At 39.1% G+C, this 23,924-nt stretch overlaps 1 protein-coding gene across 6 annotated transcripts in view; it reads left to right on the top strand.

Annotated features, from left to right (window-relative positions):
• Positions 1-23,924, top strand: part of RGS22 (regulator of G protein signaling 22) — a 120,074-nt gene that overhangs the window by 51,818 nt on the left and 44,332 nt on the right. For all 6 annotated transcript variants that reach the window (XR_004904395.1, XR_004904394.1, XM_036031301.1 and 3 more), the window contains exons 12-14: positions 5,486-5,600; positions 7,044-7,166; positions 7,997-8,098. Coding sequence is in view for 4 of the 6 variants with exons in the window: in XM_036031301.1 (XP_035887194.1) it covers positions 5,486-5,600; positions 7,044-7,166; positions 7,997-8,098 (340 nt within the window). In the remaining 2 variants the exon portion in view is untranslated. The remainder of the gene's footprint in view (positions 1-5,485; positions 5,601-7,043; positions 7,167-7,996; positions 8,099-23,924) is intronic.

Raw genomic sequence — 23,924 nt, 5'->3', positions numbered from 1 at the left:
CCTGAAAAAAATGCACTTTGGTATTAACTTTGGTGTGGGATCTGCTGGTGAATAATTCTGTGTTTAATAATTGATCACTTTCATTAGTTTCATTTTTTTTTACTTTCATTGTTTTTTTTTTACTGAGATAAAGTTCACATAACATAAAATTCACCATTTTCATCATGTTCAAGTGTACCATTCAGCAATTTTTAGTATGTTTACAATGTTATGAAACCATTCCCACATATAATTCCAGAACATTTTATCACCCCTAAAAGAAGCTGCACCTCATTAGTAATCACCCCCCCTGCCTCCCTCCCCCAGCGCCTGGTCACCACTCACCTGCTTTCTGCCCCTAAGGATTTGCCTGTTCTGGACATTTCATGGAAATGAAATCATCTAATAGGTGGCCTTTTGTTTCTGGCATCTTTCACTTGGCAGGATGTTTTCAAGATTCATTTATGTTGTGGTCACTTTCATTCTTAAATATCAGCAATTTTCAACCTTTCTCATGGCACGCAGAAACTAATTACTAAAATTCTGTGGCACACCAAATAATATATTTTTGCCAATTTGACAAAAAAAATAAGTATAATTTTGATTCATTCACATGGGACAGCTATTGTGTGTTGGCTGCTGTCATTTTTTCATTTGGCAATCTGAGGGAAAGAGGTCAATACCCCTGACTAAACAGTCGGTATTGCACGTTTTAAAGATTCTTGCCACACACCAGTGTGCCACAACACGCCTGTTGAAAATTGCTGTTAAATATTTTTGCTGAGTACAGAATTGTAGATTGGTACTTATTTTCTTTCAGGACTTTGAGATATTATTTTGTTATTTTCTTGCTTCCAGTGTTTCTGTCTAAACATAGTAGTCCCCACTTATCCACAGAAAATGCACTTCAAGGCACCCTGTGGATGCCTGAAAACCTGGATAGGTGTAGAACCCTTAGACACTGTCTTCCACACATGTGCACCATGAGAAAGCTCAGTTTACAAATTAGGTGTGGGAAGAGATTAACAACAAAACTAATAAAATAGAACAGTTATAACAGTATATTGTAACAAAAGTTAGGTGAATGTGGTCTCTTTCTCTCTCTCTCAAAGTATCTTATTTTTCTCTACTACCTTTTCATTTATAGGAAGCACTTTATGGCTTCTCTTTGGTATATCCCAATAGCCAGCATCACTACTGTTATGCTTTGGGGCCATTACCAAGTGAGCTAAGGGTGACTTGAACACAAGTGTTGTGGTACCATGACAGTCGATCTGAACACCGAGAGGGCTGCTAAGGGACTAATGGGTGGGTAGCATGTACAACATGGATACACTTGACAAAGGGGTGATTCGTGTCCCAGATCGGACAGAGCAGGACAACGTGAGATATTATCATGCTCCTCAGAAGAGCAAACAATCGAAAAGTTAGGAATTGTTCACTTCTGGAATTTCCCATCTAATACTTTCAGATGGCAGATGACCATGAGCAACTGAAACTGAGAAAGGAGAAACTGTGGATGAGGGGGGACTACTGTATTAGCTGTTGGGCTAGTTGTTTTTCTTTTGAAGATGTGTCTTTTCTCCAGCTGTTTCAGTATTATCTTTGTATTTTGTTTTATTTTTGTTAATAATTTTAATATGTTTAGGTGTGGGTTTACTTTTTTGCATCCAACTCAGGGTTATTAAAACTGCTTTGACAAATATTATATGGTCTCACTCATATGTGGAATCTAATGAGAAAGATAAGCTGACAAACAAAATAAAGCCAGAGGCATGGACACATGGAACGGACTTACAGATCTCAGAGGGGAGGTGGTATAGGCACTGGAAGAGATAAGCCACAGTACATGTATGCTCATATGCAAAGTCCATGGACACAGACAACAATGTGGTGAAGGCTGGGGTGGGGGCAGGGTGGGTTAGGAGCTTGGTGGAGGGGGGAGGAGGGAAAATGGGTGACATCTTTAATAGTGTCAACATTAAAAAAAACCTGTGGCTTTGATGTTTTTCATTAGTTTTGGAAAATGATCACCTGTTATCTCTTGTAATGTTACTCTTTATTTCCTCTTACTCTGGGATTCCAATTAAATGTATATAAGACCTTCTTAATTTGTTCTCTCATTCCCTGTCTTCTGTATTCCATCCTATTCTGGGCATTTTCTTTTGACTTATTTTCTAGTTTATTGTTTCTCCATTCAACTGTGTCTAATCTGTTATTAGTCACATTTAATGTTCCTAACTTCAGTTTTGTATTTTCTATAATTTATCTTTGGATCTTTTTAGATCTGTTATAATATGCTTCCTAGTTTCCAGTTCTTTGCCGAAACTCTCAGTCTTTTGCTTAATCCCCTAGATCACAGTTGTTTAAAGTCTGTGTCTGATAGTTTCAATATCTAAGGCTCCTGTGAGTCTCTGTTGTTCTATTTTAAGCTGAATTTTGTTCTTGTTGTGTTGTCCACTCTTATTTATTATATTGGTTCACTTTAAGCTATATCTTCCATTTGAAATATCGTCTGTCAAATTTATTTGAGATTTTGGTTGACATTTTTCTGGAATGAAGTTTTTCTTCTTTTCCTTAAGCACTGGTCATCTAGGATAATCTTAATCAAATTACAGGGATTTTCTGAGCAAACAAAAAGATGGAAGTCACGCTGCAGCATGTGCAAGGACGGTTTACTTCGTTGTATCCTCACTACTAGGCTTCAGCCTCTGGGTTTGCCAACCGTGAAACACGATGCTTAGTTTTTCAGATGCTCTTCATTAGGAGCAACACTTCAGGGAAAAGCACCTCAACTGCTGAAATGGCATCTCTGATTTTTTCATTTTTATTTTATTGTGGTAAAATACACAAAACAAGAACTTTACCATCTTAACCATTTTTACTTATTTTTTTACATTATATATTTTGTTGTATTTTTTCCATTACCTTTTATCCCTCTTATGGCCCCTTCATTCCCGCAATCACTGCACTGTCGTCCACATCCATGGGTCCTTCTACCTTTTTGCTCAATCTCCCCAGAGCCTTCAGCCTGCTCTGTGTCTGTGAGTCTGTCTCTCTTTCGCTTGTTAGTTTGGGTTTTAACCCTTTTAAACTGTATAGGTTAGTGGTACTAAATACATTAATAATATTGTACAGCCATCACCACCATCCATCTCCAGAGCTGTTTTTATCTTGTAAAATGGAAGCTGTGCACCCACTAAACAATAACAACCCCCCTCTCTCCTCTCCCAGCCATGACAACTGCCATTTTACTTTGTCTCTATGATTTTGGCTACTCTCAATACCTTGCATAAAGGAAATTATTTGTCTTTTTGTGGCTGTCTTATTTTACTTAGTATAATGTGCTCAGGGTTCATCCATGTTGTACCATATTTCAGAATCTCATTCCTTTTTAGGGCTAAATAACTGTTCATTGTATGTATACAGGAGTGGGCAAAAGTAGGTTTATAGTTGTGAGTATATGAAACAGAGTTTATTCTTGTATTATTATTTTCATACCTGCATGTCTTTTTTCTATACAAAACTGTACACTTTCATTTGACCACCCCTGTATATTAATATACATAGAATGAATATAAATAAGTATATCACATACTGTTCAATCATTCATTCATCAGTAGACACTTGGCTTGCTTTCACATTTTGGCTACTGTGAATAATGCTGCTGTGAACATGTGTGTACAAATCTCTTCAAGACCCTACTTCCAGTTCTTTTGTGTGGAAGTGGAATTGCTGGATCAAATGGTGATTCCATTTTTAATTTTTGAGAACCTGCCATGCTGCTTCCACAGTGGCTCTACTGTTTAATATTGCTACCAACAGTGTACAAAAGTTCTAATTCCTCCACATCCTTCCTAACAGTTGTTATTTTCTGACTTTTAAAAAATACTAGTTATCCTAATTATGTGAGGTAGTATCTCACTGTAGTTTTGATTTGCATCTCTTTAATGATTAGTAATGTTGAGTCTCTTTTCATGTGCTTATTGGTTATTTGTGTATGTTCTTGGACAAATGTCTATTCAAGTCTTGCTCATTGTTGAATCAGAATGTTTGTTTTCTTGTTTTTGTGTTGTAGGCATTCTCTGTGGGTTCTCTCCCATTACACAGGCCACATTATTACTTTTAGTGTCTTTTGGTGCACAAAATTTTTAAACTTTTATGAAGTCTAATTTGTCTATTTTTTTGCCTGTGTCTTTGATATCATATCTAAGAAACCATTGCCAAATTCAGTATTATGAAGTGTTTGTCCTGTTTTCTTCCTAGAGTTTGATAGCATGGGCTCTTATATGTAAGTATTTAATCCATTTTGAATTAATTTTTGTATCTGGTGTTAGATAAAGGCCCAACTTCATTCTTTTGTATTTGGATATCCATATTTCCCAGAATCATTTGTTGGAAAGACTGAGACTGTCACTTCCCTATTGAATGGTCTTGACATCCTTGTCAAAAATCATTTGACCTTACAGGCAAGGGCTTATTCCTGGACTCCCTAAGTTATTCCATTGTCTCCATGTCTGTCTTTACGTAAACACTATAACATTTTGATTACTGTAGTATCAAAGTAAGTTTTGAAATTAAGAAGTGTTAGCCATCCAGATTTGTTTTATGATTTTAAGATTGTTTTGGCTGCTTGAGGCCCATTGAAATTCTATATGAATTTTAGGATAGGTTTTTCTATTTCTGAAAAAATGTCATTGGGATTTTGATTGGAGTTGTATTGATTCTGTAGATTGCCTTTCATGGTGTTGACATCTTAACAAAATTAAGTTGTCTGATGCATGAACATGAGATCTGTTTTCATTTAGTTATGTCTTCTCTGGTTTATTTTAACAATATTTTACAGTTTATATTGTATAAATTTTTCACCTCCTTGGTTAAGTTTATTTCTAGGTATCTTATTCTTTTTGGTACAACTGTAAACGAAATTGTTTTTCTTACCTGCTCTTTCTGATAGTTCATTATTAGAGTATAGAAATGCAACTGGTTTTTGTATATTGACTTTGTATCCTGCAACTTTACTGAACTTGATGATTAGTTCTAAAAGATTTTTGATGGAATCACTAGGGTTTTCTATGTATAATATTATGTCATCTGCAAATAGTGACAGTTTTGCCTCTTCCTTTTTGATTTGGTTGCTTTTTATTTTTTTGTCTTGCTTGATTGCTCTAGCTAAGACATCCAATACTAGTATAGAATAAGAATGATGAGAGTGGACATCTTTGTCTTGTTCTTAATCTTAGAGGAAAAGCTTTCATCTTTTCACTGATGGGTATGATATTAGCTGTGGACTTGTCACTTATGGCTTCTATTATGATAAAGCACATTCCTTTTAACCCACTTTGTTGAGAGTTTTACTCATGAATGGGAGTTAAATTTTGTCAAATGATTTTTCTGTACCTATTGAGATAATCATATAATTTTATCTTTCATTAATGTGGTGCCATGTATACCAAAGGTGTTCAAAATGTTTGTTGACCAGTTAGTTCTCATCCCTATAATTTAGGTCACGATACAAGAGAGACAGCAACGAAGTTATTTGTTTAACATCTTTTACTGACATTTCTGAATGTCTGAAGCCCCACCTGGATAGAAAATATACTTATACAGAAGAACCTTTGGTAAGTATTTTAAGGACTGATTAATCTGATTCCTTATTTCACTGATCAGTGTGCCTTGATTTTAAAGAATTATTATTGATTTACCATAATATTTTTTCTTTACTAAACAACACATTTTTATTTTTCCTTGCAAAAGGATTTTTACACAAAAATTTCTACTGTATTTCCTTCTGGACAACCATATTGCTATATATTCCATTGATTACTGTTTTGAAAAACAGCTGTGTTCTGGTTTTAGTATGAGGACACGTCAAAACCAAAATAACACACTCTAGGGTTTTTATTATGCTTGTAACACTTGATAAAAATAATATTTGATATTATGTTTTAGAAGCTTAGAATTTTTATGAAGCATTTTATGATGTATTTTCGTAGTGTGGCTACCTTGAAAATGTGGATTTTGCACACCAATTCTATATAACAATTTCACATTCTCTAAGGATTATACTTCAGGTAGTAACCTTGGTAGTCCTGATATAGTCTGACCACTTAGATATAATTTTGTGTCACTATTTTATTCTAAGCAAACAGTTCCCCTTTTCTTCTAATTAGGATTTTTTGCTACCAAAGTAATGATAATTTAGTTTTGGAATGTCAGTGGTTAGACATCATAAAAACATTACATTCTCACCTCAGAATTTGTTTAGTGGGGCCATAAAGAAAGAGGCAGAGAGATACTGCAGCAAAGAGAGAGCAAGAAACTTATTTAAACCCTAAATTGTTTATGCCACAGTTATCTTAAGATTAAGAAGTCTGAGTTCCACACAACAAATAGCAAAGAGTTAGGGTTAGAAATTTGCACTCTAGAGTAACTCTGTGCTTGGAGAGATAGCCAGCTTTCTGTGTTTCAAGAATGGTGCTAGGGTTGCCAGCATCGCCGGCAGAGAAGCCCATAAACAGCAAAGTTTTATGAGAACTTGTCCTGTCATTTACACTCTGAAGGCTGTGACCTGTACGGGGTGAGATGTCCAAAGAGGGACACCCTCCCACCCCCCACAGGACTGTTAACGAGCAGCACTCTCAGGCCTTGAAGATAGTTCTCTTTATAACTCTCTTGTAGCGATGTTAGCAGCACCTCAAGGCTAAAGTAACAGTAAACATGTAGGAAAGAGACCACCAACAGCGATTTGGAAGACTCTCCTCAAGTGCTATCACTGTGCCTGAAACAAGAAAATAGTTGAGGCTGGGAAGTCGTTTTGACATCATGTCTGAGGTCAGACTGGTTTAAAATAGAACCGACTGCTGCTGTCCTTGGCTCCAGAAGTGAACCTTATATGACAGTCAGAGGCAGACACGCTGCATCGATTACATACATGGTACAAAAATAAAATGTTCCAGGGGGGAGACGACGGTCAGGCAGAACCGATGAAACCCTGTTGTACAGTGCCATGAAAAAAATGATAGTGTTTTGGGTGGATAATAGCCTTCTGTTTTGTTATCTAGGTTAAAACCACAGCAGATGGTGCCTTGGGAGGATTTGACATGGAGAATTTGTTGCAATCTTTGTATGTAGAAAATAGATCTGGATTCTTCTTTACTAAATTCTGTGAGCATTCAGGGAACAAGGTAGAAAATTTAACTTCATTTTAAAATAAGAGGGGTTCAAATAATCCAATGCTCAAATCATTGAATTTGATGTTAAAATTCCCATCCCTGGTAACAAATTTCATACTAAATATTTAGTAATATTTTAAACATCTCAGTGATAATTTCCTTTGTTTCACTATCCTCCTAAAATTAAAACGAAAAGTAAAATACAGATAGGCAAAAATTAACTTGCACTGTTAACAATAGTTTATTTTCATGTAACTGTTTCAGTGTAATAAGTCTTATATTCAGAGTGAATTTCTATCAATCCTTTAATTTGATTTTAATAATTATAATATTACACATTACAATGAGTAGTAGTATTATTTTTTATTTATTAAAAATAAATAAAAATTATTTATTTTTAAATAGCCAAAGTTATTTTTATTTTTTTAATACACAAAGTCTTCACTTTGCCTCAGATGAAGAGAATTTCATTGGTTCAAATGAAGAGTAGTGTTTGGTTCTGTTGTGATGCACATTTGCCCATATATACCAAAGTACCTTTAGATTTTGGGTTCCTGCCAGAAATACGTGATCACTCTTTAACTGTTAAGTAGAACACTTACCATTTTAATGACCAATTAGGTGAGAAGCACATATGCAAAAATATAATATCCTACTGACAACACCAAATACTTATTGTGTGTGTTGCCAATTTGTGGTAGAAGATAAAACCGTCTTAAATTCAACCTGATTTATAACCCCAAGGAGTTAAGTAGTCATTTTTATTTGAAATGAGAGGTCTGTAGAGTTTTCACAATTGGGTGGCAATAATCTGTGCACGTTTTCCGTCTTTCCATCTGCAGTTGTGGCAGAACTGTGTGTACTTCTGGTTTGACCTCCAGGCTTATCATCAGCTTTTCTACCAAGACACACTTCACCCTGTGAAAGTGTGCAAGCAGGCCCAGGTAAGTTGGAGGCAGTGTCGTCCGCTGGGAGCCTCTCAGTGCACAATGGTGACAGTCGTGTCCAGCCCCATGCCAGAGGAATCTGGGAGTGCGGCAGGAAGGCAACAGGTGGGATTGCCGTGGGATTACTTTATGTAAATGCAGCATATTGTTTACTTTGTTTAAATGCCAGCAGCACATTGTTTTCTAATCTGATTTGCTGGTTCTCAGGTTTATCTATTTCATTTGGCTTGCTTTATTTTTTCTTTGCTGCCAATAACTCATCCCAATAAAGGACATATCTTTGCTTTTTTAATTTATGGCTTTTTGGTTTGGTCATGAGCAATTTACAAGAGAACCCTGAGAGATTTGTGCCGAACCATTGCAGGGATTGGGAGCAGAGGCATTGGGCAAAGCTGTGCTCCCTGGAGAAATAAGCTGCTGGCTGCAGCTACCCCTGACCTGTGTGACGGGCGGGAAAGAGCGTTGACTGGCCCGTGTGGTGGGGGTCCCGTGTGGCTGCCGAGGCTTCTGTGCTGCACACCATGTGAGACAGACACTCACGGGGGGCGGAGTGGGGGCACGAAAAGACTATCTCAAGACTTCCCCAAAGCAAAGTAGAGAAGGAAGACGGAGAGAGTCGTGAGATTTTTTTTTTGGATGGAGGAAAGGGAATAGAATTATGACTCGAGCTGACTTACCTTTTATTCTTAGGCTCTTCTGATCTTTTATGGATAGAGGACTCCAAGCCTAGAAAACTGCTAATCATGTCTGTATCTGGATCTGTTAAATACTTAAGTTAAAATCTCAAGTAACCCCATTCCAGAGGAACTCTCTTGGAACAGTGCCGAGGAGATTAGCCTCGGCATGTTATTTATTACCTTGCTATAATCTTATTTAGGACATCCCCGAGTGCCGCTGGATGTGTGTTGTTACTTCCGCCACCCCAACCTGGGGTTCATAGCTAGGCCTGGTAAACCAGCCGACAGACCTTGTGCTCTTCACCGTGGGAATAAGGGCTTCGGCTCAACAGAGCCTAGGTCTGGCTCCATGAAACAATCAGATTAAATCTCTGATTTGCCAGGACCATTTTCTGAGACCACACAGTAAGAGCTCTTTTGCTTGTTAATCCTTTACCTATAGTTTTCTATTTATCCTTCTCTCCTTAACCTATTGGCCCTGTCTGCTAAAGTACCATCCATTATTTTTATTATGTTTTCACTGCTACAAAGCTCACTCCTCCAAAAGTCTTCAGTGGCTCAGTTAAGTGGGTTTTTGGTTGTTGTAATCAGCATATTTCCATGCACTTGTCGAAGAGGAAACTATGTTGGAGCTTGGTAGACTTATTCATTCTTAGTAATGATATTATTCAGTGAGCTATGAATAATTGTGAAACAGAATACAGTCAAGTTTTAGTCATTCTGAAATGGATTGTTCTGTTTGGGGATTATCGAGGCCCATAAACATTTTCTTCTTTCCTAGGTTATCTTTTGGGGAGTCAAAGCAGGTGGGTGGAGTTAGCAATGGAGCAATTTACATTTAGTGAACAGGGGGAAATAAAAGGAAAAAATCATGTGATATTTTCTTGTTTGCTTTTTCTTACTTGGTTACTTTATTTTTGGTTAGTGGAACAATTATTTAAATTGGTTTAGGTTTTAATTACTCAAGATTTGTTTGCCTGCAGATATAAGACTATGCCACAATCCTGCAGATTTATTTCACAGTGTGAAATACCATTCCTTTCTTTATAATAAAAATGTTGTATGGTTTTCTTCAACAGTACATTCAGAATATAGATCTTTGGATTGCTAATGCCAATGGCAGAATATAATCAGCTGGCCCTGTGTTAAAGTTGCTGTGAACTTGATTTTATATTGTTTTTATACATCTGACAAGTTGTATGGTAGGAGACCCAGAGTTCATTCCAAAGGCTTACATACTTTTACGTAGGCTAGTAGGCAGATTGCATACTCTGAAGATTTATTACCTCAAGAAGTATTACAGAAATATCTCCAGGCAAACTAGGTTGAGAGGGAGGTCAGCAACAATGATTTAGCGTGACTCACTGTGGTCTAGGAGTTTGCACTGTAGTCTTGGGCACACCCTGAAGAATTTCCTGCCTGGCTTCAATAGAACAGTGTAGGTAGAAACCAATTGAAATGGTTTTGGCAAGAAGAGAATCACTACTACAAGCAGAGATACAGTCTTTGACTCTAGCAGCAACTTGCCAGGGGCTCACCTATCGCTGCTAAGATTTGGTGCCTCAGTCACTTCCCAGGTGGCACTACTGCTTTTTGACGTTACATGCTCACTTCAGTGGTAGAGCGCTGCAATAGAATGAAGCACTTCCATCTCTGCAGAAATCTTCCAGGCAAACTGTATCTCAATAAAAACTATGCATTTAGAATTTACCACTCTCCACAGCATATATATTGGGATTTTGAAAAATTAGAAAAAATGAATGATTCATAAATATTAAACATCTTTACACATATGTGTACATACAAATACAAATGTGTACAAAATTTGTTTTTAATGGGAAGGAGGAAGAGGGGAAAAAAACAGTAAAAATTTAGAGCCTCGCTCCCTCTCTTTCACTTTCCCTTCCCCTCTTTTAACAAACAAAACAAAAACTCCCCGACCAGTGTGGCTCAGCTGTTTGGGCAGCATCCCGCAAACTGAAAGTTCACCGGTTCGATTCCTGGGCAGGGCACACGCCTGGGTTTCAGGTTCAGTCCCCAGTCACAGCACGTAGGGAAGGCAGCCAACCGATGTTTCTCTCTCCCACTGATGTTTCTCTCCCTCTCTCCCCCTCTTTCTAAAACCAAAATTAAAAATAAAATTAAAAAATAGAGCCTAGGAGAAACATAATGTGGAGAATGTAGGAATGAATGAGTCAGGAGGCAGGTGAGAATGAAGTGGATATGAGAAATAAGAGAATTGCTAGGTAAAGTCATAGCGCTTTTACCACAGGGTTCTGTTGATATAAAGATATTCTGGCAGCAGCATGCGGTTTTTGCCTTATTGACTTGAACATTAGCTTAACACGCTATTTTCATGTATCACCTAAATCAGAGGCTATATGAGAGAGAAGGAAAAAAATCACAGAGCTTGCAACTGAAACACATTGTCACATCATGCTAGTTATTGGCGGGGTAAACTTGGTCATGTCAGTCACTTTAGTGATCCTCGGTTTCCTGTTTTGTAAGGTGTGGGTAGTAATAATGTTTCACATTTTATTTCCTTCTATTTCTGTTTTCACCCTTTAACATACATACTGAAATTAACAAAGTACACAATTAATGCTTTTATTGACCATCTCTCAAACAAGTGAAGGATCTTAGAACACATTAATTCTACCACACCTTGCACACTTTACATATTATTTTTGTATGGCATTAAAATTTTTCTTTTATCCATCACGTAGTCATTATTTTTTATAATGTGTAGATTTATTCACACACAAATTTCTTGCTTACCATTGCTTTTTGCCTCATATTCCTTTGGGGGGGCCAATTTACAAAGAACATCTTTTAGTGGTTTTTTTACTAGGATTTACTAGTGGTAAAATCTCTCAGGTTTTGTTTGTCTGAAAATATCTATTTTATGCTCTTATTGACCATATTGCTGAGTATGGAATTCCATATTCTAAATAAGTTATTTAGTTACCAGCTCAAAACAAGTGGTTGTTATTTTTTTAAATAATCATCAGCTTCTTTTCAAATATCTATTAGAAGGAGAGAACTATTTTTCTCAATTTTGAGCCAAAAGCTTTTATTTTTTGTATTATTATTGATTTGAGAGAGAGACTGAGAAAGAAACATTGATTTGTTGTTCCACTTATTTTTTATGTATCATTGGTTGATTCTTGTACGTGCCCTGACTGAGGGTTGAACCCCACTACCTTGGCATGTCAGGATGACATTCTAACCAATCAACCCACCTGACCAGGGCCCAAAGCTTTTATCTTTCCATCTAATCCTGCCCTATGAAACAATGCAAAACAATATTCTCTCTTTTGAATGACAACTCTTCAAACCAAAAATTATACTATCCTGTGTTATTCACATCAACAACTGCAGACTAAATCTTAGATCTTTCAGTATATTTAATCACAACTTGATGAAATCTTGACATCTGGATGTGCCACTCCTAATATCTCCACCCAGTAATTTGGCATCTTGGGAGTATTCCGGCTGGATGCTCTCAAGAGAGACTTCCTGCTTCTATTTACTCGCAGATGCAGCCCTACAAAGAAATCGCTTGATGGGTCCCATGGCAGATAAGTCAGTTTAAGAGTCTACCTCCATCTACACAGGGTCTATAATGCTGTCACTAGTTTACATTTGTGTTTGAAAAATTTCATAAGAGAGAAAGGAAACACCAAAGCCAAGTCAGTACATGTCATCAGGCCTATCCCGTGCACTGGTGTTTTTAGGAAGCCATAAGTTGCAATGTAATAGCAATGTAGAAGTCATTCATGCGTTCATTCAGCAATTATTTACTGCCATCCTTCTCATACTCTCTTGCCTCAGATCACTTCAGTTTCGCATTAGGTGATCTGAGACACAGTGTGGACCCAGATGGAGTTCATACCAGTTTGTGCAGTGTAGCTCTCCCAGAGGGACCCACAAGTGAGTCCATGGATTTGGCCCCTTTGTTCCTGCTCCTGTTTCTGTTACTGTAGAGTGAGGAAATCAGTATAAACTAGATAGCAGTTAGACCAGCAATTATAAGCACATTTTCTCTAGCCTGAAGAATTTTACTGACAGCTCCACAAACATTTATCAAATGTAGTATATATGAGGCTCTGATCCCTGCTGGGAACACTTTGGTGAACAGAGCACATATCGGGGCTGCTATCCAAATGCTATCGAGTTTCAAAAATGTGCCCTTTAGCCCTGGTTGGTGTGGCTCAGTGGAGTGAGTGCTGGCCTGATAACCCAAAGGGTAGCCAGTTCGATGGTTCGATTCCCAGCCAGGGCACATGCCTGGGTTGTGGGCCAGGTCCCCAGTAAGAGGTCATGTGAGAGGCAACCACACATTGATGTTTCTCTCCCTCTCTTTTACCCTCCCTTTCTCTCTCTCTCAAATAAATAAATAAACAAATAAATTAATAAATAAAATCTAAAAAAAAAAAGAATGTACCCTTTTTGTGCCTACTTTTCCAGGGAAACCTAGAAATATTGAGAAAGAAGAAGCCATTTAGTTCTTTCCCCATAACATTTGCATTGTGCTGACAATGTTTTCCAATGAAGTCTGAGTTAATTTTAGGTGACCAAAACCTTGGATGGTACCACACATTTCTTTGAAAAAACTTTTGGCGTAAGATTATGGCAGTGTAGGAGATTTTTCTGATACTCAGCTTCGTTTTTTCTTGGCATGCTGTTACCCATTACCTTAATTGTTCAGCTCCTCTCCTTACTTGGCATTTCCAGGACCTCAATACTCCAGGGTGGTCCTGACATTTTCACTGAAGTGCTATGAGCTAAGTGCTCCTTCTTGAGGCTGGTGGTGTGTTTTCAGGTGTTCTGACAGAGGTCATTATTCCTTTTTGCAGCAGCAGCATTAGGAAACTAGCTGAGTTTTCTAAAAGATAAATGGGCCCCGGTGAGCGGCAAGGTTAGGGTGGTGGTGATTAAATATGGAAAATCACGTATCTCTTTACAGCTTTATGGTAAATGTCAGTGTCTTTGTAACTGGGTTGTTTTTTGAGTGCTGGGTAATTATTATTCAGGCTTTGTGAAATTATTTGTTTTTGTTACCAGAGAGATGGTGTCACAAGTAGCAGTCAGGCTTGGAATCCCCAGCACTATGAATCACTGAGCACAGAATCAACAGAGTTCTTGTCTTGCAATCCCGCTTTGCTGTGCTCGCTAGGGAAGTGGATTCAGGAGGAACATGCATAGCAGCCAGCTCTCTGGCTTGCACTTACTCATTCATTCCCCCTTTTCCTGGTGTTCATACCAGCTGCCCACAATCAGTCTTAAGATTTTGAATACTGTAGGATTATAAACCAAAATCGTCTCACTTCCAGAAAAGCCAAGTGCTGAACTTCTCTACACCATAATTATTATTATACCTGACATTTATTTAATGTTTACTATCTGTTAGGTTCTGTGGCAACCACTTGACATGAATAATTGTTTTAATTCTTGACGATCCTAAGAGGTAGGTGTTGGTATTATCCCCATATTCTAGTTTAGGAAATGGAGCCTTAGAGAAGTTGAATACTTTCCCACGGCCATCCATTTAGCAGTTAGTGATCTTGGAGTCGGAACCAAGTATTCTGACTCCAGCCTCTATACGCTTACCTTCTAAGTCATTGCTTTCTTCTTAATTGTCTCTAGAAAAGAGTAGTATCTGTTTATCAGCTCATTTAATCTTTCATTTAGTACCTTAAAATATCTTTACAAAAATTAAATATCGAATTTCACCCTTAAGATATTCTCCCACTGGACTGTAAGTTCCATGAAGATAGTCTGTCTGGTTTATGTTGTATGTTTGTATTCTTAGCAACATCTTGTAAGGCTACTTATAGATAATAATTGATTATTTATATATGACTGCCATCCAGGTGTTTTTATTTAACAGTTTTAAAAATAAAATAGTTTAACAAAACCCCATATACCATCACGCAGCTTCAGCAATGATCAACATTCATTCTTCCCACACACACTGTGTTTCTAGTCCAAGTTTGCCCTTCTTACAGAGCTCTTAACAAATTCCACTGGAGCAACAGTGAAATCTCCCAGTTTGCTCCCACCTCAACCAAGGATCTTACGCTATGAAATCAACGTGTAATAATTCAGAGCATATCTAAGCAGTTGTCAGGAGACAGAATGGCTTCACAGGCCTGAAAGGATTGTAATGAAGTTACCAGTACATCCATCGAAACTGTTCTAGTCAAGAGGGGGCACTGGCCAGCAGCGGCATTCCAGAAAGAGAAGTATCTCAGGAGACAGACCTTGGCAATGCGTGTGAAGCGCCATCCTGACCAAGCTGCCTACTCTGTGGGCACCTGGTCAACCTGATAGAGCCTGATGGCAAGACCATTCACAGAGATCAGAGCTAACTTCCCTTATTCTGACCCGAAGCAGCCTGCTCCATTTAAGCTTGCTTTCCAAGGCGGTGTGCTGCTGAACATAAACATCCGACCTGACCTGACGGTTGCTTTTTTTCGTTGTAAAGTGGTCCCTCAGTGCCCTGGTTTCCTGTATCAGCCTCTCGTGCTTTGTTAGAATGGATTAGCTCGTCTTTTTGGCATTTTTTTAAGCCAAAAATTTTAATATAGTGATTTTCTCACTGAATTATCCTTTGTTCACTAATTTTCAAGAATTTATTTTTATTAAAGGTTAAATAATTCCACAAATTTAAGTATATATTTTGCTTTAATGAGTTAAAGTTCTTTTTTTTTTTTTTTGATGAATAAAACCATCAAAACAAAATGTGTATTTGTTCCTTAGGGTGACTTAAACTGCTTAGTAATAAATCTTTTTTTGGGAAATTGTTTATTTTATTCCCTCATATACTAATCAATTTTGCTTAAAATATTTTAAGCAATGGCACAAGTTAGCCTTAAGCTCAGTTAGTTTTGTCCCTGCGTTTGTGGTTTGGTTTTGGCTTTGCTTAACACGTTCTGTTTTCCCTTCTGATTTTCCATCCTGTCCAAAATGATTCAAGTTTGTTTCATTCTTTTATCCTATTGGCATCTTCTTCGGCTCCCTTTTGCACTGAGCTCTCCTTGGGAGAGTCTGAGTAATTGCCAGAGACTCTCAATTTGATTGTCATCACGTTATCTTCCCGGTGCCACTCCATCCTGTGTCGTCTCCGCAGTAGTTCGAGCCTCAGTGTCGGTGTTGCAACCTCTAGATCCCGTCTTTCTAACATTCCTGATCGAAGAGCGCCAAGGTCCCTCATACGAAAATCCACTTGTGGAAAGCTCCATCTGTAATTTATTCCCTCTCAGCAAAGCTCCTCAGTAATGTTTTTGAGCTTCTACTGGGATATGAGAGGTCATTAAAAATCATCATTTTTTCCTCCTCTTTCAGAAAAAAAAATATTGGATTACTTGAACTCGCTTGTTGTTTTCTTTTCCTGCCTCATATGAACTCAGATAATAGTGTTCTGTGCTTGCTAGAGCCGTGAATGGCTATGACAGTAGGCTCCTCTTTTTGCCGAAGTAAATATTTTATGATTTCTGAAAGTGTTTTGTATCAACGCATTTATATTCCTTTTATAAACTCCTTTAGGGACCCTTAGCTTTTTGGTCCAGTTTCTTCTCTTCGTTTCCTGTAAATTCCAAGGATAGAATGATTGAGCCCCGGTTGAAAGGACCTGACATTACTTGCAGTTTGCCCTGAAGTGCAGCAATATGCTATTTTGCTATTGTTGTCACAGTGAGGTGGGCATCTGCTCTTTTGTGTTGATGACTGTCTGCAAAGTGGTTTTGGTCTCTTTGGGGCCCGGACACTGCCTCGAGATCCAGCAGTACCACTTTTGTTTCCCATGATGCTTTCCATGCTTCTTCTTCGTCCATGCTGCTTCTTCGTAGCTGTTCCTTGTACTCTCTCATGAGGACAAGCTACCAAGTCTTTGCCCATTAGACTCTTCCCTCTTCTGATTCACTAATCCAGCTGAGGTTAATTTTAATATTTGAAGCTTAGCTTTTCTCTTTTCTAAATAAAGGTTATCCAAGATGTAAACAATTTCAGAGAAAAGCTTGTTTGCCCCCTCCTTATAGTTCAGGTTTATTCTTAACTATATTCAAGGAACTTTATTGTATCCATATATTTTTAGAAAATGGATGTCACTTAAACAGCATTTATGTATACTGTGTTAAAATTGGCATATTCTGGTATGAATTGGACCATTCTGTTATGCGGCTTTGCCTGCAGAGAATATGTGAATCAGTTGGTGTCACTTGCTTTTTTCCTACTTTATTTGTCTGTCTTTTCCCCATCATGCTAGAAAAGGAGGAGTACATTTCCCTCATAATTAGTGGTGTGATGATAGCCAGCCCTCTCGGGGAAAATATAGCAGCCCTGACTTGTAGCATTTGCTGATCTCTGGGTGGAATACGCTTGCCATGGATGACCTCTGGCTGCCAGCGTGAGGGCGCTGAGCAGAGCCGGGAAGAGATGTGCCGTGCCCAGCAGCCTGTAGCATTCCCACCATACAGACACAGCAGAGTTCATAGTCTCAAAGGCATGGGTGATAGTGAGACAGTACAATCATTAACAAGTAATACATTTGAGTATTCATGATTTTGTTTTTAATATTTACTTAATAGTAAATTTAGGTGATTTAATGTTTGGTAATGACCGAGTTTAACAATCTCTTCACACACTTCCTGAAAATTTATAAATTGGCTCTTTAAATTTACTTATTTATTTATTTTTGTTGTGCCTTTCCCATCACCATTTGCCCCCCATACCCTCTTCCCCTTCCACCTGCCTGCCCGCCCTCATGCAGTCACTGCTCTGTTGTCTGTGATGAATCGGCTCCTGTGGGCTATGTGTACGGGGTCCAGCACACCCTTGTTTATGATGGGGAAGGAAAGATAATATCACTGATCCTCTCCATTTTAAGTTTCTTCAGTGTTCTAGCTGGAGACAACTGACCCTCTCTCCATCTCCCCACCCTTGGGAGACTGCCTGCGGACCCTTGCTTGCCCTTGCCGAAGCAGGCACATCACCTCTGCTCCAGAAGCTCCCGGCCCTGCACAGTTTGTTTCCTATGAACTGTAAGAAGGAGCTTGTGGAAAAGGCTTCGTCTATTTCAGTAGCCAAAGGTTTCTTTCTTCTTTTGTTTTTTGAGTGTATGAAGTAGTGTGGGTTTATGGGATGTGTCTTTTTCCAAGTGGGCCAGCTTTGTTGACACCACCCTGTCAGTCCTTTAAACAGAACCCTAATGCCCCCCCCCCCTCCAATAAGTAAAGAAAAAAGCAACAGCGGACAACTTTATATTCCCTATACTCTTGGTGGGTGTCTTGGCAGTTGCTGGGAGAATGTGAAAGATACATATTTTTGTGTGGCCTTACTAGTTACATGATTTGAATTCCTTCTTTTACCATTGCAGTGGATTCTGAGAAAAATAGACTTGGTAGTGACACCAAATGCTTAAGTGTGAATATTTTCTCCTCGTCTCTGGAATACTTTAATAAGTTATGTTGTAAACCCGCTTTTTAAATGTCCCCAATTTTAATTGACATGGTGATATACCCTGTTCAATGTCTCATAAACTTGTATTCGGATCTCACAGCGTATAGATTTTGACACATCTTGTCTCTCCTGTGCTGAGGGGCTCATTTGAAGTCATACAGTTTGGAGTTGAAGTTTCACATTTCTCTCTCTTACTTCCAGTTCTGGCCTGGTGGTGACAGCAGAACATCATGCAATCAGTGTTACCAGGCAGTCATAGAAAGATACATCCACATGATTTTTAAAATAACTACATCAAATCGAAGTATGTGAAACTGTTCCATTAGCATAACTAACAGCTGAAATGTAACATAACAAATCAACACATGTGCTACAACATTTGGTATTATTCTTGACTTTGCCTTTTAAGTCTACACAGAAATTGTTCTTGTTTTCATTGGAACACAGATGAGTGTCAAGCTGCAGCTCATCAGATGGCTCCTACTTATGGGAAAGATACTTTCCCAGAGACGGTGCTCACCTTTGGCCCAGCAAGGACACTGCCTGGTGCCTCTACAGCATGGTCACTGGGGTCGAACCCCGTAGCTGTCCCCATTTAACTTTGGTACAGAAAGAAATCCAAATAGGACAGACAGCTGTGAAAAATATTTTATTGGTGTTGTTTGCTTTTGACATTGTTGGAAACAAGAATACGTTCAATAAACCCACAGCTCTCCTGCCTCAGGTAGGTCTATCTAGGCTTTACGATTCAGTAAGAAAACATTAACACCCTCCAGGGTCCATAAGGGTGAATAAAATGTGGGAAAACTAAGCCTGGAATGAATTATGAATTTGAGAGGAGACTAGGACTCACTTCCATCAAAGAATATGCTCATTAACATACACTTTCAAAGTGACTTGGAAAACTATTAAGTGGAAATGCTGAGTCTCGCATGACAAGTATCTTGGGGTCGGAAAGAATATAAAGTGCAGGGAGAGATGTCTTGTTTTAATCTGAGCCGTCTCCTGTTCGGTGCAGCGCAGTGCTGTGTACAGGACACTGGCTCTGCTTCACAAGCATCTGAAGAGCACCCTTCCAGTGGCTAGATGGGATGCTACCGATCCATGGATCGCTTCATAATGCCGATTAGATCTTCAAAATAAAAATAAAGTCAAGCACCTGAGGTTTCCTTGAAGAGGCAAACATCAAAACGTTTTTGTGTCCTTTTTTTTTTCTTTTTATTTGGGCAGAGGTATTTTATTTCTCCATTCTAGTTTTTCTGGTTCAATTCTTCCTCCAGGGTCCATGGTATCCATCCCACATCTTTTTCTCCGGATGGTCTTGTTAACCATCCTATGGTTTTGAGAGCTTAGCTAAACAAAAAGTTCAGCTCCCAGAATTTTATGACTGTAAGAGATTTATTTTTTATTTTTTATTTTATTTTATTTTTTTATGGAGAGACGTTGCTTTCTTTCCATCCCGATCTGATACGTTTGCCAAGAAAGTGAGTCACAGGCGCAGGTGTAGAGTGGCCGGGCGAGCGGCCCACGGTGCATTTCCTGATTACATAACCTTTGAGTGTCTCCAGGAGAGATGGGGCTTCAGCCGTGCTGTGTGCAGTGCCAGGCAGGCTGATCGCAGACAGGCATCGCTTGTATCCCTTCTCAGAAACTCCCCTGCCGGGTTGTTAAAGCATCACAGGTTAATGTTGAAATTGGAAGCATGTCGACCACAGCTGTGCGTGAGTGAATCTCTGCTTTCATGTGAATCAGAGTAGCTGACTGGGATATGAAGGGAGCATTTTCTTTTCCAATATTAGCTACATTGTTATGTGCTCAGTGGCTAGAAAGGAAGAACTGGGTGGCCAATAAAAAAAGCAAATGACCCCGGATACTGAAATATTGCCTCTAACCCCTAGTTAGATGGTTTTATTTAGTTATCGTGTAGCATAATCTTTATAGTTCATCTAAGTCAGTTTATATCAATTTAAAAATAATTTTTATCTTTAAAAAAATTTTATTGTTGTTCAAGTACAGTTGTCTCCCATTTCCTGCCACCACTCTCCCCCGTCCCACCCACCCCCGCCTCCCGTCCTCAATCCTTCCCCCTTTTGGCTTTGTCCCTGGGTCCTTTATACATGTTCCTTGATGACCTTTCCCCCGTAATTTTTATCAGTTTCATAAAAAATGTAAAAGTATTGTTTAGCTTTTAACTTTTGTTCCTGTATATGATTACATCCCTTGTGTTTGTTATATACGAGTTGCCACTCATTCACTAATAGGTTGTCCCTGGATTACTAGGAATATGTATGAGAAGACGTTTGCAGATTTTAATGGCACAATTCATTACTGTGTGGCCTAATAAATGACTGACAGTCAAGTTCAATGTTCTCCCCCTGACCCTCTTAAACCCCCTCGGGAGGGGAGGAAGAGTGACGGTAAACATGCATAATGTGGGTGTGGGGTGCCATGAGGAGGGCGACCTTTGCAGCCCCTTTCTGGTCCTTCCAGTTCTGTGACCCATCACGAAGCCGTTAAAGAGTTGGGGAGGTGAAGGTGTGTATCATTCTTAAGGGTTGTGGTGGTTATCACTTCAGGGTTGATATGTGAACAAAGAGAAATCACTTGGGTGACAACGAACAATGTTCTAATAAGTTGGCTATGAGGAAGAGACACACAGTGGGGAGGGCACAGGAGTACCTACATTTATGTGCAATCAGAAAGGGGGGGTAAAATATTTTAAAATTTGTGTAAAGATTTTCATTCAGTGCATATATTCTTAGCAAGGAAGTCTGTGAAGCTTCAATCCAAGTTCTAAAGAAATATTTCTGGTTTGGGATGTTGGCTTTTTAACATCTATTCAGTTCATATGATTGCAATTAGACAAATGTATTGAAATATGTATCTTAGCAAGGAATATCCTCTGCTTTTCTTTCCTTTATTTTCAGCCTTCAAATATATGTCCAGCTTTTCAGGGAGTCTTGTTTTAGAGAAACTTCGTAATTTTATCTAACTGGTAGCAGTTAAATATAGGGAGAACACGTAATTTATAATCGAAACCAGAACTCTTTTGAGAGTGACAAGGGAACTATTAATAATTATGCCAGAACAGTAGTCTTAAACTGGACTGGGGACATATGGCTACCCTAATTATAGCTCCTTGAGACTATAGGACTTGCAGCTACATAGTATGCTTGGACCACTATGGCTTCATGAGCAAAGAGTGTGAGGTCAGGAAGGAAGGTAGTAGACAGTAGGCTTGTCAGAAGACTGAGTTTTATGATGTTTCTCGTTGGCGGGGAACTGCTGCTGCTTATTCCCTCCTCGTGTTTTTGTACTTGTTCTTGTCAATTTTTCCATGTTTCATTGTAGAGATTAAATTCATAGGATTTGCATTGGAGGGAGGAGGAGAAGGAAACAGGGAGGTCAAAGAATGTGCTATGAATGGTATGTTATTAATGAAAACTGGGAACACAGGAAGAAGGAAAAGGCTTGGAAAACTAGGGAAATACCAATCATTATATCACCGAGTCACTGAGTTGGAGGGTCCATGAACCACCTGTGAGGTGTAACAGGGGGGCAGCTAGGTTTTGAGTTCAGGAAAGAAATCGGGTCTAAAGCTATATACGTATATTTGGATTTCTTCCACACATAGTTGACTGTTAAGTCTCTGAGAATGAATGAAGTCTTTCATTCATTCTAAATTTGGCATTATGCTAGGTGCTAGGGGATCATTAATAAACTAATTACAGTAATAAACAAAGTAGATCCCATCTGTCTCCATAGAGCTGTGATCCAGTGGGACCCCCTGGACCACATGAGAATGCTACATAAGCCAGATTTCAGGGGTCAAGAAAGACTGAGTGCTTTAGGATGAACAGAAGCTAAATAAAAGGTGGAGGGAGATTAAGGGCCGAGTACATAGAGTGCGTAGTGTGAGAGCCCTGAAAGAGACTGCCTGGCGCGTGTGAGAAACTGGAAGAATGGAACCGAGGAAAAATACGGTTGAACAGAGAACCTTAATGAATACCTTAAAGGGGAAATAAGGAGAAAAGAATGAGCAAAGGAGCCGAAGAATGGAAATAGGCAGAGAATCAGGAGAGAGTGTGGGAGGCAGAGGAGAGAAAGCAAGGAAGAAGGGGATAACCAGCAGTGCTAAAGCCGTGTAAGGAATCAAACGGTGAGGATTGAGGACAGGAGCTTTTGAATTGGTGATTTTGTGGTTTTTAGTGAGCTCAGAGATCAGTTTCATTGGCATAAAAACCAGGTTGCAGTAGATTGAGGAATATGAAGATTTGTAGGGAAGGGAAAGCAAGAAGTGGGGGTGATAGTTGGTAGACTGAGTAGTCAGGAAAAACATTTTAGGATGGGAGAGACACTTTGCTTGAACATCTTTATAACACGAGGAAGGGGATGGAATCAATGGGCAGGTAGATTAAGGAAGTGAAACTAAGGAAATGATTGATGCTTTGAGGCTCTGGAGGGCTGGAGGCAGGGCCACACATGACTGATTTAGCCTTGGCAAGGAGTGTGCCTTTGGAACATCAGAGAAAGAAAAATATTTAGAAAAAGCTCTAGAGAGGAAAGCTGAGGGCATTTATACCAGTGGCTTTTCCTAGTTAAGTGGAATACAAAGTCTGCTGAAAGTGAAGAAATATATGGGTACATTTGTGGGCTGTAAAGAGGATGGCAAAGTTTAGAAATGGGAAATGGAGTTGATTGGAAACAAGCAAAAATGCACCAATGCTTTGCCATCACAGCTGAGGTGTGTTTTAAAGTCTGTTCATAATGAGCCAGTTATAGGTTTGATAGGGAGCTTGAGGGTAGAGTTGGAAAACATGAATAGATGATTAGGCTGGTCCAGAATTGGACCTTGACAAGGCAGAAGGTCAAGGTGGGAGAAGTTAGGGATCTCTGCAGGAGTTAGTTGAAATGATGGACAGTCTTCAGTCACTGGCATGTAAGAAAGTAAGACAAAGTGGTGCCTGATTTATTTAGAGGACAGGTAGAAGCCACAGATGGTGCCGAAGGTAGAAAAAGCTTGGTGAGTTGTATAAAAGGATGAACAGTAAGGGTCAGAGAGAGGAAGCTGGGCTCCTAATACAGTAAGTGATTAAGTCAGTGAAGCTCATTGACGGCTCCATCAGCAGTCAGTGAAGCTCATTGATGTGGTACGGCTTTCTGAAGAAAGTCGTACCACAAAGTTCAGAAGGTAAAAGCCTAAGCCAATTGGATACAATGCTATAAAGAGATGTGGCTTTAACATGGTGTCATGAAATACCTGCCCACTGTGGCATAGTGGTCGACTACGTACATAGCATCTGGAGACTTTTTTTTTTAAATCATTGTTCAAGTACAGTTTTCTCTCTTTTACTCCCAATCCTGCCCACCCTCCCAACCCTCCCCACTCATCTGGAGACTTTTTCATAGGACTGTGGTGACAGTAGATTTTAAAGGTAAGACATGCATGAACGCAGGACTGGGAGTGGAAGGGGGGCATAGATGTGGGTGCCCAGCAGCAGCTGACCTGCCACTGTTATTCTAGTCACCATTCCAACTTCCTTTGTACGTCCCACTCTTCACTGCTATCATGTCTCTACAGCAAAGGGATCATCCTGATTTCTGCAGAAAGAGTTTGATGTAGGGCACATCAAGCCTTTTTAAACTACAGCTTTGAATGCAGCTGACCCAATGACAAAGCAATT

This window comes from Phyllostomus discolor, chromosome 7 (genome assembly GCF_004126475.2).
Source record: "Phyllostomus discolor isolate MPI-MPIP mPhyDis1 chromosome 7, mPhyDis1.pri.v3, whole genome shotgun sequence".
NCBI classification, from domain to species: domain Eukaryota; kingdom Metazoa; phylum Chordata; class Mammalia; order Chiroptera; family Phyllostomidae; genus Phyllostomus; species Phyllostomus discolor.
The sequence above is the reverse complement of the archived record's forward strand: the minus strand, read 5'-3'. Positions and strand labels throughout refer to the sequence as shown.